This window comes from Pholis gunnellus (genome assembly GCF_910591455.1).
Source record: "Pholis gunnellus genome assembly, chromosome: 16".
NCBI lineage: Eukaryota > Metazoa > Chordata > Actinopteri > Perciformes > Pholidae > Pholis > Pholis gunnellus.
Window position 1 is genome coordinate 20,593,743 of NC_136543.1, and position 17,814 is coordinate 20,611,556.

Below are 17,814 nucleotides of genomic sequence, written 5' to 3' on the forward strand. Positions count from 1 at the left end.
TTTATAAGAGAAGATAGATATTTCAAAATGTGTAAAACCTCTTCATTGTGTCAAATATTGTTTCAAAATGTTTAAATCTTTGAACAGTTTTTAATGATGACTGACATCCACATGAAGAACGTTTGATTGTAGTCACTTCATGTTCTGTACTTGTAAATGTTTCCACTAAATATTTTAAAGTAATGTTTAGTTAACGTTTTTGATGATAAAGATTTAATATTTGTCCACATGTTGATGTTTTATCTCCAGTGTAGTTTGATGTATTTCAGCTCATTCTGTATGATGATTCTCTCTGTGCTGATATGCATGAGAGGCTTCTTAAAGGGAAGTGAAACAATGTGTGAGTGAGTGACTGGTGGAGCAGAAAGAACATCTGACAGAAACTCCTTAAAGGAGAAAATCACCTCTCTCACAGTAAAGGTGTCCAAGTGTCTGGTGTTTGATTGACAGCTGTGTGGTCCCTGTCCTCTAAGCTGATTGGTGTCTCCTAGGTGATGTCCGTCCCACCCTGACGGTGCTGCCCCAAAACCAATAAAGATTATAATAATACATGAAATCAGCTGCGTCCGTATATTACACAGATAACTGCTGCTGTGTCTTCAGTGGAATCTGGAGAGTCGAGGTCTGTAGTGTCTGTACAGTGCTGCTCTCCTGTGGAAATGTTATGTTACTACACTAGATAGATAGACACACAGACAGACAGACAGATAAGATAGATAATAAAAAAAACATTCCTCGTATCTTTTGCTTGCAAATAACTTTATGTTTTCATGTCATTTACATTTATTTACATGAATCAATATATAAAACATTTTTCCTCTCCTCTCTCGCTCTCTCTCTCTCTCTCTCTCGTTTCAGGATATCTCTGTGGGTGAAGTTGCTGACTTCATGTCATTCATGAGTCGTATTCACCAGGTAGATTTAGTTTCCTGAACTTCACCAAACCTCGACCACAGAGGAGCAGCTGTACGCTGTAACCCTGTCTCTTAGAAATGACGTTGACACAGCACATTATTATTTACACGTGAACAGTAAGACGCTTTAAAACAGAGCTAACGGCACAAAGATGCTTTAGTGTCAATTTAAAATTCCGTCCTTGCTTTACAAATAAAACCCGTACTTACTAAAGCCTGATCCAACTTTTTAAATCATCTTTAGGTTTTATTTATTCAGAGTTTAACACTCAAAAACTCAACAATCAGATTTCTGTTGTTCAAAGTGAGCCCCGATCCACGTGAAACCTGTGAGAAGAGCATCGAGCAAAGGAAAGCATCGGTCATGTGATGGCAGGAAAGTGTGTTTTCATGAAAGGAACCTTCACTCATGAGCTGGTTGAGAAAACTAGTGTTCAGGCCTTTAAGGGAAACATCTCGGTCTTGGTTTCACGGAGAAGAAGTCAACAGTTTACTTTATTAACACTTAACTCAAACTACGATCTACGATCTCTTCTGACACGTGAATCCTTGATTCTCCAAAAAGAAAGTCTCAGTTGTGAATATTTATGTGTTTTCTCTGCATATCATTGCATTGTTTGTAAAGACATCAAAAAAGACATTTGACAACATCAAATTGGACATTTTACTGTCGTCTGATACTTTATAAACTAAACAATTATTTAAAGCAATAATCTACATATTAATCGATTATAAAAACAGAAAAGGTCATTCTCTAGGAGACAGGGTTGCCTGCAGATAACAATATAGGCCTTTTCCCACTTATTTATCAACACCAATCTCGTCTCGATATCGATGTATATCGTAGGAAAAATATCGTGATGTTTAGATTTTATTTCTCCATATCGCCCAGCTCGGATCACAAGGACTTGTTGGCCAATCTGTCTGCTCCTCTTCTATCTATCTCCTCCTCCCTCTCTTTCCTCCCTCCCTCTCCTCCCTCATCTCCCTCTCCTCCTCCTCCCTCCCTCACTGCTCTCCCTCCTGCTGTCCATCTTTGTTGATGACGTTTTTGAAGAGCGTGAGCAGCGGCCTCTGGCTGCGCTCGTCCCAGCTCTTCATGAAGCCTCCGTAGCGTTTGCTGGCCGGCGGGCCGCTCCAGCGGAAGTGCTTCATCTTGTAGGTGCCATCTTTCTTCTCGTGGAGGTCACCGGGGATCTGCTCCTGGTCCCGCTGCTCCTCCTCCTCCGCCGCCACCTCCTGCGCTTTCTCCTCGTCCTCCATCACCATCATCTTGCTGGCGAGCTCCCGCCTCCTCATCTCTCCGGGGAACAGCTCGGCCGACTCTTCCTCCACGCCGTTGGAGGCGTAGACTTTGACCGGGCGGCGCTTGCGCCCGACGGGCTTCCCCCAGCGGAAGTGCTCCATGGAGTAGGAGCGCTTGGCCTGAGGAGAGGAGGGGAAGGAGAAGGAGGAGGAGGGAGATAAAAAAGAGAGGGGAGGCAGAGACTCTGGGTCTGATGGAGGAGCAGGAGGAGGAGGGGGTTGGAGGTGGGCTGCACCCGGGATGACGGGCACCTCGGCGGTGAGGTCGGAGCGACAGTGCTGGATGCACTCCTGCAGGAGGAGAGGACGGAGAGGATGTGTGCAGATGTTTATAACCAAGAGGACAGAGAGGATGTGTGCAGATGTTTGTAACCAACAGAGGACAGAGAGGATGTGTGCAGATGTTTGTAACCAACAGAGGACGGAGAGGATGTGTGCAGATGTGTGAAAGGATTTACTCATTTTAAACCTAGTCAGGTGTGTGTGTGTGTGTGTGTGTGTGTGTGTGTGTGTGTGTGTGTGTGTGTTACCATCATGCTCGTCTCAGAGTTGACATCCTGGCAGCTCGGATGTTCCCAGCACTGACTGGCGTCTCCTCTGGCCACGCCCACCACCACCACAGCCACCAATAGCCACGCAAGACACATTTCTCTGCAACGCGTACATCGATACATTGTTGTCTTTTTCTCTGTCTGTGATCAGCCGCAGTAATTTCAGAATAAAAGCTTCTCATTTGTGACACATCCATTCAACTTAATTAGTTTGGCTTTAATCTGTATTTATAAAGCACTGATAATTGTTTTAAAAGTAAATATTATAAATGCAAATAAATTAATCATCTAAAATTGAACACAAAAAATGTTTACTGATCTACAATTACTACTAATATCCATGAGAACAAAACAATTTAACAATCAGAATCTTAATTGTATATATATATATATATATATATATATATGTAAATATATGTTTCAAAATAAGAAACAGTGTGGAGTAAATATCAAAGAATAAAATCCTAAAAAAAGAAGAAAAACACAGTTGACTGAAAAAGAAAATAGAAAGAAAATCACTTTAAAAAAAAGTAATAATAAACTAGTATATTAAAAAATATACAACAATGGGAACAAATGACAGTAAATGAACTAGAGCCCTGGTTGCGAGCAGCCTGGAGAGGACATCATGGATTTGAGTTGTTGCTGTTTTCTTGTAATCATGAACGTATTTTTACTGCTAACACAAAAATACGCTCAAACATTTCTCTACGTTGGCTCAACAAGAATACAGTTTCATACCCAAGAAAAGTGTTTTAATTTTCCCCTCTGGTTTCAGATGAAGAGATTAAAAACACATGAACGTGCTACTAAACATTTTCTTTTTAATCACTGGAATTGTTCTTTTATGATCACAAGATAACAGCAGAAAAACACTTTTTATTTTAAGGCTATTACTTTAATAAACTTGTTCATTTAAATTGCATAATGCATGTTATGTTGTGTATGTTTAGATAATACAATGATGCACAAAACTGTTTCTTATGAGCACAAAAAGCATCCAGATAGTATTATTATATTTCATAATTCCACATTATCACCACAGAAACATGTTTGTAAAGTTTCCTCTGATCGTATTTTATATTAATGTATTCACACAGTTCTTCTTTTCATCATATCTTTAAAACTCTTTATTTATTATACTGCGTTTGCCTTTCATAAAGCACTTTGTAATCACTGTTTTGGTGTGATATTGCTTATTATCATTATTATTATTAATATTATTATGTTTTTGTTTTGCTTTTGCTTTATTTTACGTCTTTCCTCCTTTCAGTTTAAAAGTTTTTTCACGAGTAGAATGTAGAAAACAGCTTTTTAATATAATTTGATAAAGAAACATAATATATAATAATATAATATTCAGACAGATAAAGAAGACACTCACCTCGCTGTCTCTCTCTCTCTCTGCTGTTTTCAGTTCGTTCAGTCGTTGGACAGAGATTTCTGTTGTTCCTCCACTTTAGTCCCTCCAACTGACCAGGCGACTTTATATCCTGTCAGCCAAGGACACACACACACACACACACACACACACACACACACACACACACACACACACACACACACACACACACACACACACACACACACACACACACACACACGATGATGGCGTCATTACCTGAAATCCCCCAATCATTTTTCTCATTCATGGTTGCAAACACGCACACTGCTGCATGAAAATTGACAATTAATGAAATATCATCCCCCTCTTCCACCCACACACACGTCACACACACACACACACACACACACACACACAAACCATCATCATCATCGTCACCATCATCCCGCTCCAATGAAAACTTCCGAACTCAAAAAGCTGAACTTTCAAGGAAAACACACAGCTCTGAGGCCGCGATGCTCATTGTAAAGAAAGTTCTGATTATAAACCTGATTTAATCTTATATTGAATAAAATGTGGCTCTCGTGATTGAAATATCTCAACATTTATTAAACAGACTGCTGGGAGAGTTTGTACAGACATTCATGCTCCCCAGAGGATGAACCCCACTGACTTTGGTTGATCCTCTGATTATTCTTTCAGCGCCACCGTGAGCTTTGTTGTGTCTCAACCATTGGACAGATTACCAACATTGGGTACACAGTCATCTTCCCTTCAGGAGGAATTGTAATTAGCATCGTTTAGCGCTATCATCTGGTCTATACATTTAAACGTTTTTGACCAAATATCTGCAAAACTAACTGCATTCCCAGAAGCCTCAGCTGTACAACTGTACTGTGGTAATTAGTCAGTGTTAGCATGCTAACATGCTAAGATAGCGTCTCAATATCTTCCTCAGTTGTGTTTATATTAACCCATTCTGCCTCTATGTCCATGAGATGCCCTCACACTTATCCACCTGTCCCAGTCACCTGACTCTCACATCTGGCCCCTCCCTCCTGCTTTCCCCTCCATCACCTGACCTGCTCACCTGTTCTCCATTTCCCTCATCAGTCCTGCAGTATTCATACCATCATCGAGTGTTTGAGGGCTCTCTCAGAGACATTTTGAGCCCATTATGAACCCTTTCTGTGTGAATTAACCACAAATCATAGCAATGTGATGTAAAACACTGGGTTTCCAGTGGAAGCCAGAGACAAAAAGCCTGAAACTGCACTTGTACCTGAGCTCTGAACCCTTTATCCTTTAGCGTTTTTTGTTTGGATTCACAACGTTAACCACTGGGCTACCTTTGTGAATGAGCTGTCGTCTGCCTCTGCTCTCTGTAGATGTGCAGTATTTTAGGATCGTAGTTCAGAACAGCATGCAGCAGGAAATACCGGATATACAGCGCTGCAGGAACGAGTCCTAAAACCTAGAAATGAGTCAGCTTTTTTGCACTCAATGGGTTTTTTGGATAAGTGTTTGGTTCGATGCATGAAATAAGGTCTGTGGCTAACACAAGCAGAAGGGATTTTAACGTTTTGTTCTACGATGGGCCCTCTCGTAAATGTTGAAGCTTGTCTTGAAAAAAGCCGTTGCTAAATGAGACGACTAGTCCGCCTTCACGCCCTTCTTGTGTTCACTCACGACCGTGGTGTTAAGTTTATAGCCTAACGTTAGCTTTTTGCTTCTGCCGACTCCATTTACGCTTCAAAAATCAAGAAAGTGTTGATGTGTAAAGATTATCCAAAGTCCGATGGAAGAATCCCTTCGGCGTTTTGTCGAGGGAACCAGTGAACAGAAATCTGCCATCCCTGCTGCACTCCATTCTTGGAATACTGCATTAAACACTCCTTGTATCGGGACATACTAAATGTTCTTTTGGCATTCTCAATAATATGGTATTATGGGTTACCACCCTTGTCTTTCTAAAATAACTTTTAACATGCATAATAGTCTGTTTTCACCTTGTGACCACAGCAGGTAGATATTAGCTGTATCTAATTTTATGTTTTTAAGAATGACGTTGTTGTTCATTTGGTGGTTTCACGGAGGAAACACGTCAACCTTCAAAGTCCGAAGCTGAAGACTTCAGGAGGAAAAAAGCGTAGAGGCACAACAAAAGACAGCGACGCACCACGCAAGTCTCCCTCCGCCTCCCGACGTGTTAAATGTCAGCCGACGCATCGGGCGGATTAACACCAAGCCGACATGGTGTCACAGGAGGTGGAAGAGGGGATTCAAACCTGCGGGGTCAGGGTCTACAGTTACATGCACACACACACACACACACACACACCTGCTGCAGCAGCTTTCCATTCTCTGAGCCACTCTCTGTGACTAACGATTAATCTGAAAGGGGATTGACTTGTTTAACGGACCGCTGGGGAAAAGGTTGATGAGGATCAGCTTCATTCAACTTCATTTTTTATAAAGCTCTGTGTCCACCAGGAGCCTCTCTTTAAGGCTTTAGGACCACTAGGACCCTCACCTTAACGTTCAACATCCACCAGGAGCCTCTCTTTAAGGCTTTAGGACCACTAGGACCCTCACTTTAACATTCAACATCCACCAGGAGCCTCTCTTTAAGGATAAACAACCGTTTTTTCCTAATAATGAATTGAATTGACTTCGTTCTTTACAGCGTTTGTATAAAAGGTAATAAAGTATCCATGAATGTGAGATATGAGTTTACAGTTAATTGCAATCCCTCCTTGTCATTGAGGAGGTTGGTTTTTGGCTTTTTGCCGGTTACACTCGTTGTTTTATTGCTTCTTCACAGCTCATTTTGTTTGTACACCCTCTGGCATTTCAGAGAATAATGCAACGAACGGCGCGTTGAGCACAAACGCCTTTGTGCGTGATCGTAGCTCACGCCACGGTTCCACGCGAGAGCATAAACAAAGCTTTCTCCAAAGCCACTCCTCGCTTTAAGATGAATCATCCGTCGGTAGCCTAGTTTTAAGACCCTTCATGCACCAGGAGCCTCTCTCGGTTCTACGTCCACCACCGTCAACAGAAGTGCAGACGGTCTGAAAAATGAACCTTTCCAAGAAGATCTGTTTCCGAACACTTTTGCAACTTTCCGACAATCGTGGCAACGATGCGCTGGTGATTTGGTCGGGGAAGTGGAACCAAACCCACAAAGAAAAAGTGAACAGAAATCAACTAAATAGAAGCAAGTGGAGGAAGAAAAAATACTGAAATCAATCATATCTTAGTGATCTATAAAACATTATAAAGTTTTGTAGAAAACCGATAAACCCTCCATCTGTCTTTGCACAGTTCACACAAGAACCAACACTGATTTGACTGATCTGGAGGCCTTTTGTTAATATCTATATCAAAGCTATACACATTATTCTGTAACAAATACAAAGACCAGTTACTGCTAAGCAATCTTATTTCCCTTGTTGTGTTCTCAAAATTAAAAAAAATGTTTGTTGCTAAAACCTACATTTTCGTTCAAACTGTTTCTCTATTGAGAACTCAAGTTATGTTGTTTTGTTCACAAGTCTGATTCAGACAAAGACTCGACTGCATCTGTTTTTTTCTGCTTTACTAATGGAACAAACATGAGCATCTTGTGGAGGCAGGCAGGTAAATATAAACCCATTAGAGGACTCCCACAGCCTTGAACCTCCATTCAGCCCATTACACACGCACACACACACACACACACACACTCTAGGATGCTCAGGAACAACATGAAGAGGTAATGGCACGATGACACGGGCAGAAGAGCCGACCGACGACATTATCGACACGGTATCAGGAGTGGAGGCACTTTACTCGCCGACTCCTGCAATTAAATTCAGTCCGTCTTTCTGTCCTTTTGTCTCCACCGAATAGAAATAAAAGAATATTACAAGTTAAGTTCAACTACCCGCAATAAATATTCACAGAATCACATGTTTGTTTCAGTTTACGAAGTTCTACTTCTGTAACTTCAAAGTACTTTTGGGGTTTTGTGTCCATGTATATATTTTGTGATTATATTGGAAACATCAGTATGTGGTTTGTTGCGTTTAACGTTGAGTATTATGGGATGTAATTAACATTGTCGGGGATTAGGGCTGATTCTAAGTCTACAGCAAGTTACTGTTAAACGTTTCTAAGCATTATATAAACATTAAAGAAATCTTATACAATACAGTATCTACTAAAATGTGTATATGAGGGAATGTTTACTTTGTTTATTTGTATGCTGTTTTAGTCAACAATGAGAACTTATATTATTGCACCTGTGATTGACTCTATGGTCATGAAATGAACAGATCAGGTCTGTTATCAGTTTTCAGTTACTGTAACTTGTCGTCACATTACTTTGAACCCGTTAAATGTAATCTATTACCTTCAAGGCCAATTGCTGCCAATCCCATTAGAGGATTATCAGGATAAGATGTCATACCCGGTGCACACACACCCACACACCCACACACACACACACACACACACAAATAGTCTCCTGGCTGTGTTGATGCTTTTCCATTGAGATGCGTTGCAATGCTGGGACGTACAGGGCAACAGGTAGGAGAGTGATTTACATTAAATATAAAATTCATGCAAACTTTTAGCTCACTGGCTCTGTTGCCAGTTGCTTTAGACACTCACAGTTAACATGTATTCACCTTTAGTTTTGTTGTCAAAGTTTTCAATGCCATCGTGTGGTGATACAGTTGAAAGCAGGGACGGGTCTGAAAACTTTCTTGAAGATGCATTTAAGGACCATAGGACGTAGACACTGTGAGAAGTACAACACTAATATCGAATGATTATACAAAAAAATGCAAGTTTACATCCAATGACAATGTTTTTTACGTCCAATGGCAGGAGTAGGGATTCATAGTATCTAAATTTGGTTATTTCTTTAAGGTTTCTGTGCATCAGCTGACTCTTGAATCTCAGATGTTGGAGCATCCTTGAATGCACCAACAGGGATTGTTTTAATAGTCCTGGGTTTCCATGAACTTTCAGTTTCTTGCATCTGTTTTTTCATTGGAACTTAGGATCCTGGAAACAGGACCCTGGGATCATAGGACCCTAGAGACATAGGCCCCGGGAACGTATGACCATTGAAACAAAGGACCCTGAACTTGGGACCCTGTAAAGCATATGCGCCTGCGAACATAGGTCCCTGGGAACATAGATACACTCCCGTTTTGCTTTGAATCGGGTCTTAATTTACCCAAGATGTAAAGCAGATTTGTCCCACAAATGAAAACATTTGAAAGCTTGAAGTTGTCCAGCACGTTTGTGTTTGTGGCGCACATTCTCAAACATGATCCAGACTTTGTTTCTGCTCTTCAACAGTTTGTTTCAACCGGAGGGGACGATCGAACCAGCAGGTCTGAACTTTTCCTTTGACCTGGCTGGGACCATAGCAGGATCTGGGTCTTGGTTTAGATCTGGTTTAGAAGGACCATCATTCCTGTCTAACTCGTTTCATGTCAAAGAGGTTTCTCTCTTCAAGAACTTCGAGGCTTGCTGATAAAATCTTAAAGATTTATGGAAAACTGCTCCTCTCATTGATTGTAACCGTGTTTCCTGGGCTAAAAGTTAACTTTCAGAGATCTCTTCCTCCACCACTCCAGTGAATGTTAAAGCACTAGTCTATGGGCCACTGAACCAGGTCGAGCACCTTTATAGAAGCCTGGCTGGGATGTTACAGAGTTTGAAGAGGGCTCTGTAACAGTGTGTTTAAGTCACTATTCATGGTTAATAGAATCTATGGACTTCATCTTTGTTTTGTTCAGTTTTTTCCCGTCTGGACCTCGACTTGTAGCGATGACGTCTGACCTTGATATTGATCAGCTGATTGAAACCGATGACTTCACTTGAAGTTGCTTATGGATACAAATAAAAATCAGCAACAACCAGTGAGGGCGAGTTCCTGGATGTTCAGGATGAAGTGGCGATCCATTCTACTAACCTTTGTCTTACTGACCCGCCGGTGTCACCATGCGGCCTCCGATGAACGCCCAGATGTTGGACACGATGAGGACGTACACCCCAATACCCTCACAGGAAATAACGGGGATGTACTGGACATGAACATCCAAACAAGCATGGATGTACCAGACACAGACTTTGACACAAACTGGGACACAAACAAAGACAACTATGAGGACGCTGACTGGCATCCTCTTCCCTCGCTCCTGGAAACACACTCCGACCTGTCGGCGAACTCCGCACCATTCGTACGCAGCGGCGACACCGGCGTTAACGACAGAACCAGCCAAACCTTCAACCGGACTATCGGCAGTTCGTCGGCACAGTGCGGCGAGTACAGCAGCCACCTGACGTCTGGCGGCCAGTGCCGGCTGGTGGCCACGCTGCCTCCGGTGCCGGTGGGAACGTCGCAGCAACGCTGCCCGGACATGTTCCGCTGCACGGACGACATCTCGTATTGGCTCCACGAGAACCAGAACAGAAAGGAGCAGCTGGAGGAGCTGAGGGAGACGACGTCGGAGCTGCAGGAGGAGCTGAGGAACCACCGCCATCGAGCGAAGTCCCTGGAGGTGCAGGTACACGGCCGTATGCTAGTTCACAGTTCGTCTCTGTTAGAATGAAACGGCAGCTTAACTTTCATGAATAAATAGTTGGACGTGTTATGAATAGAGTCCTGCAGGAGTGAGTCCTAACACCTGTAAATGAGGTAGAATCCTTTGACGTCAGGTTGTCTCGTCTCAAAGTCACAGGGTTTTTTAATGGGATTTTGGTTAGTGGCCTGAAATGAGGTATGTGGTTAACACCCGATTAGGAGATTTGTTCCACAACATAAAAACCTCTAGAGTCGAGTCAATGATTGATAAGGATATTTATTTATATTTATAATTCAACATGTTTTACGTCAGATTAAACATTTCTTTAGTATTATTCATCTATTTCAACCCCTTTCTTTTTACAATTTTATTTTACTACGCCTCCCTCTGTAGGCTTGATGTCTGTGCAGCACTTTGGTCCGGAGTGATGTATCTGAAAAGCTACATAAACGTTTGCACAGATATCCGTGTTCCCCAAAAGACACCAATTCTTTTGGTGATCCCTTGAGTTTTTATCTGGCACCGACAACAGGCCACATGGCCAGTCGCTAACGTACTGCCTCACAAGCTAAATGCTTTCAGCTTGTGAACATAAAACAATACAGGCAATGCTACAAACACTAACAATAACTGTGATAATGTACACATACATGTAGTTTATATTTTATAGGGGCAAAGGTTATTCGGACACCCTCCTCTCTCTCTGTCTCTGTCTCTATTTATCTCTGTCTGTCTTTATCTCCCTGTATTGACACCCACTAAGTCCTCCTTAACCCTGAATGCTAACAGGATTAGCTGCAGGCCTTTTGGTCTGCCTGACCCAGAGAGTATGTTTCTGTGCTGGAGTGTCTCGGGGGGCCAACCCTCAAAAGATATTTGCTTGTTTTTGTAAATGTTGCCATTGTTTGCTGACGAAAGTCCTTGTAGAGCAATGCTTTCCCTTCAGATTTGAGCATATAAGCGGCTAAATTTAGCTACTTGTGTGTCCTGTAATTGAAAAGTATTCATTTTGGCGATCCGACGTCTTTGGTAATTTAATTTATTGTACCACACAAATGAGGCAGTAGCAAAATCCTCCCAAAATGAAGACAAACAAAATACTTTCCGTATCCGCGAATACGCATTCATCCGTGTGCCGTAAACGCTCTTTGTACCTCCATTTTTTTTTTAGAAGTTTACGAGAACAGACTATGATAAACAGATTACATACAGATAGCTTTAGTTTAAGCTTGTCTGATCGGGAGAGAGACTGCTGACAGAGTTGATTGATTTAGGTTTCACTTTTGTTTACATGGTCATGCTTGTTGAATAGTGTCAATGTGTGTGTTGAGTTGGAGGAGCTGAGATGAGCGCTGCAGTGTGATAATGAATTACACCTAAACATTAAAACGTACTTACTTCCTTTTTTAGGTTCCCATTTGTTTACAACAGGAGAACAATGTCAAACCTCACCAACTCTTCTCTGTTTTTAACTCTCAGGGTGAAGAAAGAGTTAGCGTAGAGTCGCCCTTCGACCAGCGGTTGCGTTCTCTGGAGTTGCGTCACACCGAGGCCGACACGCTGCTCCTGGTGCACGCGGCGCTGCTGTACGAGCTGCAGGCGCAGCTCCGCAACCTCTCGGCCGCCGCCGCCGCCGCGCGGCGCATGAGCCGCAACACGGGCTGCGCCATCAACGTCGTCAGAACGACGCCGCTGCTCGGCATGCGAGACACTCTGCCACCAGGTACACGTGCAACCGACGCAGTGGTGAGTTGCATGAATTGCATGTTGCATGATGAGGTTCATGCAACCTAACTGGAACTTTTTAACCCAATCAAAACTACACACGGCAGCAGTGTGTTGCTGCAGGGCATTCAACATTTATTTTGCTTTACCGTACAAAAATCTGATTTTGCAGCCTATGTTTTGTTAACAGTTAAAGGTGCAATGTGTAAGAAATTAACCAAATAATCCGAAGAAAGGAGACGAGAAAAAATAGAAATGAGGAAACAACTTGTAACGTTTTCATTTTTAATTTCATCCTGCAGCCCACTAGTCCGGAGGAGAGTGTGCGGCAGCTACCGGAGGCGGTATAATGAATCCCTCTGCTCTTCTTGGCAAGACGCCGCCCTGTGCAGCATTCAAGTGCTAGGATTGGCCGGGAGTCCACGCTCGCCGAGGTCCCGATACCCTGATTTGTTCGGGTCCTATGCCCACGACCAATGGGCTATCCTGACCCTAACTACTCGAGGTCAATACCTAAACTTAACCAATTGTCCCACGCCTAAACCAGCTTCGCGGGGCGCCGTCTTGCCAAGAAGAGCGATGGAATTCATTATTATATTAACCGTCACAATGTGCGATCAGGACATCGGCATTTGTGCTTTTCTAGTCGCCGTTCTCTGATAATGTTACATTGTAAACAACCAATCTGTCTTTAAATTGACAGGAGGAGAAGGAGAGCTAGTAACGTTAGCAGCACCGCTAACGGCTAACCAACGGCGGTTCCTTTAAGTTACATTATGATGCGTTCAGGCTGTTCAGTGAAAATCAGTATTGTGCAAAGGAAAATTATAATGTTGACATGTAAATGTAATGTTTTTTTCCTTACTAATTAAATGTAGTGTTGGTGAGAAACTTGAATAAATCCAGTTGTTTGAAGGAGATGTTTTCACAGCAACATAAATGGAATTCTAACCTGTTCACACTCGCTCTCAGCAGCTAATAACGCATCATTAAAACTGCTAACGACAAGATTTTAACAACATCATGAGTTGACCGTTTTTTTGTCTCCGTCCCTCAGATGGACCGCGTTTGTCTTTCTGTCCGTCCGACTGTGCGTCTCTGTATTACAACGGTGTTCATCATTCCGGTGTTTACACCATCATCCAGTCGCCAGGCATCGCCCTGCCCGTCTACTGCGACATGGAGACTGAGGGTGAGACAGACACGCTCGCGTTATCTAGTACAAGGTATAGACACAAAGACATATTTCTTCTTCTTGGTGTGCTCTAGGCGGAGGCTGGACGGTGTTTCAGCGGCGGCGCGGTGGCTTGGTGAGTTTTAACCGCGGCTGGTCGGAGTACCGCGACGGCTTCGGCAAGCCGCGAGAGGAACACTGGCTGGGCAACCAACAGCTCTACCTGCTGTCCAACCAGGGCCACCACAGCCTCCGTATCGACCTGCTCGACTGGAGCCACGCCCACAAACACGCCCTGTACCACAGCTTCAGGTAAAACAGACCGGACGATGTAGATGAGTCGTAAACAGCACAGAGACAACTGTAACAGACCAGACGTTAACCTCCGGGTCTGAAAAGTGAAGCCAATGCTTCATGTGTTAAAGCTGCATTCTCTCTAATGTCCACCAGGGGGCGACTCCTCTGGTTGTATAGAAGTCTATGAGAAAATGACTCTACTTCTCTCTTGATTTATTACCTCAGTAAACATTGTAAACATGAGTTGATGGTCTCAATCTCTAGTTGCTTACTGTGATTGACAGGTCGCTACCAGAGCGTCACTTTAAACTTTAAAAGATAATTGTAACATTTTGGTCACAGAAAAATGTCAGTTGTACTTAGCTCCACCCCCTTGTGTCCCTTCTGGTTGCAAAAAAAAACAAGATGGCGACAGACCAATGGGTGACACTTCTATTGTAACATGTAGAGGACAGTCAGAGGGCTGCAGGACAAGTGGATCTCTCTACTCTTATGGTTTCCTCTCCTCCTCATGCAGGATAGAGAACGAGGAGAACCGGTACCGCCTCCATGTGTCTGGTTTCAGTGGAACGGTGGAGGATTCGTTCGGTTGGTACCACGATCAGCACGACTTCAGCACGCCAGACACCGGCAACATCTGCGCCGAGATCAGCCACGCCGGCTGGTGGTTCCACCAGTGTTTCTACGCCAACCTCAACGGCGTCTACTACGAGGTCAGAGACAAACGCGCCATGAGATGTCGTGGGACCGGTACACAGGTTTATAAATATGTTAATGATGAAACACCCTTGTTTCCACCAGGGGGGGCGCTACTCTCTGAAAGCTCAGAACCTGCTCGGGCCGGACGGCGTCGTCTGGTTCTCCTGGAAGGAGTCAGACTTCTACTCTCTGAAGGCGGTGACCATGATGATGCGACCGCGCAACTTCAGGCCGCGCTTGTCGCCATAGCTGAAGCCCTGCTTGCAGCCGTCTCAGGACTGCTAGCTGCCTCTAGGGGTTGCCAGAAATCCCACGTACTAAATTACGTATTAATACGCTGCTGAAAATAGTCCGCAACAAATGCACTTTTTATGCTGTTTGAGTAAACTAGTGTCGAGCTGTCACTGAGCCTTTTTACAAAAAAAATAAACTACAGATTTACATAAATGACTGAGCGACGGGCCAACACATTGTTGGTTCTGGGTCATTGAATTTAAGGACAGATACTTTCCTGATCACAAGATATTTTATTTTATTTATACACTATATATATCCCTTTAAGGGGGAAATGTTTCTCTGCATTTGACCCATCCCTGTATCAGGGAGCATAAACCGTCCTTGTGGAAAGGTTTAGGAAGCCTAGGAGGTCTTATAAGCGAGCATATGTGCAAATTAATACAGAACCTTTAAAGCACCCCCTGTGCTTTTTGGGAGAATATCCAATGTGTGTATGTATATGTATATATATATGTATATGGGGATATTTGGAGGTATGAAAGATGTTTTGAACAAATTAAAGTTCGTATGCTTTACTTCACTTTTTACTCATGTTAGATGTTTAGATTTAGAAGATTTTTTTTCTTTTGCAGTTGAACACAACACACACATTTACATATATTTATTTATTAATTAATAGTTACAGGTATTCATTGATACATCTACAGGACTTCCCAAAGTCACATCAGTGTGAATTCAGGCAGGTTGTTTTCTCAGCCGTGCAACCCGCACAGATGAATGACTCGTCAAACATTCTTCACAGAAATATGTAAATTCAGCCAGACTTCGTGCTGCTGCTGCGTGTTGAAGATTGTGGAGGGTGTTTATGTGGGGCGCTCTCTGGGGCGGGTGACGTACTGCCACCACAGAGGGGGGAGCTCTCCCTCCGTGCGGGCGGGAGGGAGAGCTTCGGTCTTGGGGCCTCCGGGTGAAGTCTCAGCCTGCAGCTGGGCGACCTGGAACCAAGACACAAAGGTTTACAACACGGTGGAATGTAAAACATGCGATGTGTCGACGGACCGGATGCTGAAACGCGCTCACCTCTTTGTCCCAGCTCTGCAGTCTCAGTTTCTTCCACTGCTCCCTCTTGGAGAAGTAGTCGGGGTACACGGCCTTCTCTGAGGGGTGCCAGTGGTCCAGCGCCCACTCTGGGACCTGCAGGAAACAGAGCGGAGCTCAGGACGTTACAGTACGATCGACTGCATCTTCCCGTCGATCTTAAATAAGAACATTCAAGTGTTCCTGTTCTTTGCTGAAAACTCGCTCAAGGTTTGAGGACAGAATGTGTCAGATTATGTGACGTAGATGGTAGTAGCTGCACTCCCCTTACATCTCCACCAGAGGGCAGTAACGACTCGACAGACCACACAGTGCTGCATGTCGATATTCTTATTATTATTTGAAACATCCCTTGGCTTTATTACAGAAAAAAAGGGAAAAATATGAAACAACTTGCAAACTTATAAGTTCAAATAATTGTGTTGTTTTTGTGTCACAAGTTGTGAGCTTTATAAAGTAAGAGATAAAATACTGAAGAAGAAGAAGAAGAAATGTGTATCCACAGGGTAATAACATCCAGACGCAGCCCGTGACGCCCCGTCTCACCTTGTAGCACTCGTATCTCTCGTAGGACGTCCCGCCGGGGGAGTCGGGGAAGATGTAGGGCTGAGGGTGTTGGTTGGTCCAGAACTCCTCCTCCCCCGACTTCAGCATCATGGTGGCCTTCACCATGTCCTTCTCGTCCTTGCTCTCATCGAAGCGAGCTCGCATTATGCAGGCGTAGAACCGGTATTTGTCTCTGTAACAATAAATTATAAAACAAATTTAAAAAAACAGTTACAACAAGAGAGAATCAGATGTGTCCTGTTACCGCAAGACATGTAGTGCAGGTACAGTGTGAACGTGACGCAAACGAAGTCATCATGAACAACAAGAAGCATTTCTTCCTCTTGAGAGAAACACGACAGTACGTTCCACGCTGTCACTGTAACATCGAGGAGCTTGACAATGTCAAAGTTGTTCTTGTTTCTTCTTCATAACTCTTATCTGCAATGCAAGGTCTGGGTATAAAACTCCATATAACGTTTAACTCAAAACCCTAAATACTGGTCTCACATGCCCAGTATGGTTCTGGGTCAATATTAGTTTTTTTTCTTTGTTATTGTTGTTTTTATTACAATGTGTAACTTATTCTCAGATATTATAAATTGTATATTGACCACATCTAGAGAGTGAATTACTTCATTCATGTTTAACTGCTACCTGTATAAGGAATAGATGCCTATATAAATAACTTAACTTGAACAGCATTTGACAAAAACAATAATTAATCAGTTCATCATATGGAAGAGTTGATAGCTTGATTAATAAATAAAGTAATAACAATAATAGATTTCACAGAACAGCGTTTGGAGTGGTGAGCGAATGAGAAGTGAGATTTCCCACCAAGTGAATTCCTAACATTTAAACTAGCTTAATGTATGATTTCTGTATTTATCTATTCAGATCTATTAGACTCGATTTGTAAGTTTAGTTGTTAGCTAAAAGGCTACAACTCGACTGGAATGGGTGACCTGGCTAGCCGTTAGCTAAGCTTAGCTGGTTAGCTTAGCAGCACAGCAAACACAGACTGTCTACGGTACAGCAGCGACGTTTTATGTTTTTATTTTCGCGGTTCTTAAACGAAGACGAGCTCCTCTTACCTGAAAATGCACCATGACTCCAGGTGTCGAAGGGACTTCTTGTAAAGCCGCAACACCTTCTGGTGGTGGGTGAGATAGGCAGTGGCCATTTTCACCGTCCCCTGTCACCTTCTCGGTGTACGGCGCGGTGGATTCTGGGACTATGTGGCGTGTGGACGTTATTACCGTAAGTGCACGTAGAACGCGCAAACGTATTATCTTGGATGTTTATTTTTGTCCCTTTTTCCCCACGATTTAAT

The 17,814-nt window shown here is 43.1% G+C and overlaps 3 protein-coding genes across 3 annotated transcripts; 1 reads left to right on the top strand and 2 right to left on the bottom strand.

Annotated features, from left to right (window-relative positions):
* Positions 1 to 1,922: 1,922 nt before the first annotated feature.
* On the bottom strand, positions 1,923 to 2,866 carry pomca (proopiomelanocortin a; the record flags this gene model as incomplete). Its single annotated transcript, XM_079176108.1, has 2 exons — positions 1,923 to 2,510; positions 2,750 to 2,866. 2 exons carry the CDS (start codon positions 2,864 to 2,866, stop codon positions 1,923 to 1,925), a joined length of 705 nt encoding a protein of 234 aa, XP_079032234.1.
* Positions 2,867 to 10,225: 7,359 nt separating this feature from the next.
* On the top strand, positions 10,226 to 14,846 carry LOC306708485 (angiopoietin-2-like; the record flags this gene model as incomplete). Its single annotated transcript, XM_079176327.1, has 6 exons — positions 10,226 to 10,684; positions 12,182 to 12,425; positions 13,485 to 13,619; positions 13,697 to 13,913; positions 14,416 to 14,611; positions 14,700 to 14,846. The coding sequence occupies 6 exons, from the start codon at positions 10,226 to 10,228 to the stop codon at positions 14,844 to 14,846; spliced, it is 1,398 nt and encodes a 465-aa protein (XP_079032453.1).
* A 644-nt stretch (positions 14,847 to 15,490) lies between these two features.
* On the bottom strand, positions 15,491 to 17,699 carry ndufb9 (NADH:ubiquinone oxidoreductase subunit B9). Its single transcript, XM_079176413.1, has 4 exons — positions 17,576 to 17,699; positions 16,479 to 16,671; positions 15,915 to 16,028; positions 15,491 to 15,829 (listed from the first exon to the last, which is right to left on the bottom strand). The coding sequence occupies exons 1-4, from the start codon at positions 17,662 to 17,664 to the stop codon at positions 15,698 to 15,700; spliced, it is 528 nt and encodes a 175-aa protein (XP_079032539.1). The 5' UTR covers positions 17,665 to 17,699; the 3' UTR covers positions 15,491 to 15,697.
* Positions 17,700 to 17,814: the final 115 nt, after the last annotated feature.

Excerpts from the sequence above, each read along its gene's own strand:
- ndufb9 (XM_079176413.1), bottom strand. The coding sequence starts at position 17,664 with ATGGCCACTGCCTATCTCACCCACCACCAGAAGGTGTTGCGGCTTTAC. Across the intron at positions 16,672-17,575 it reads GAGTCATGGTGCATTTTCAG|AGACAAATACCGGTTCTACG; the intron begins GTAAGAGGAGCT and ends TTATTGTTACAG. Across the intron at positions 16,029-16,478 it reads AGAGATACGAGTGCTACAAG|GTCCCAGAGTGGGCGCTGGA; the intron begins GTGAGACGGGGC and ends TGTTTCCTGCAG.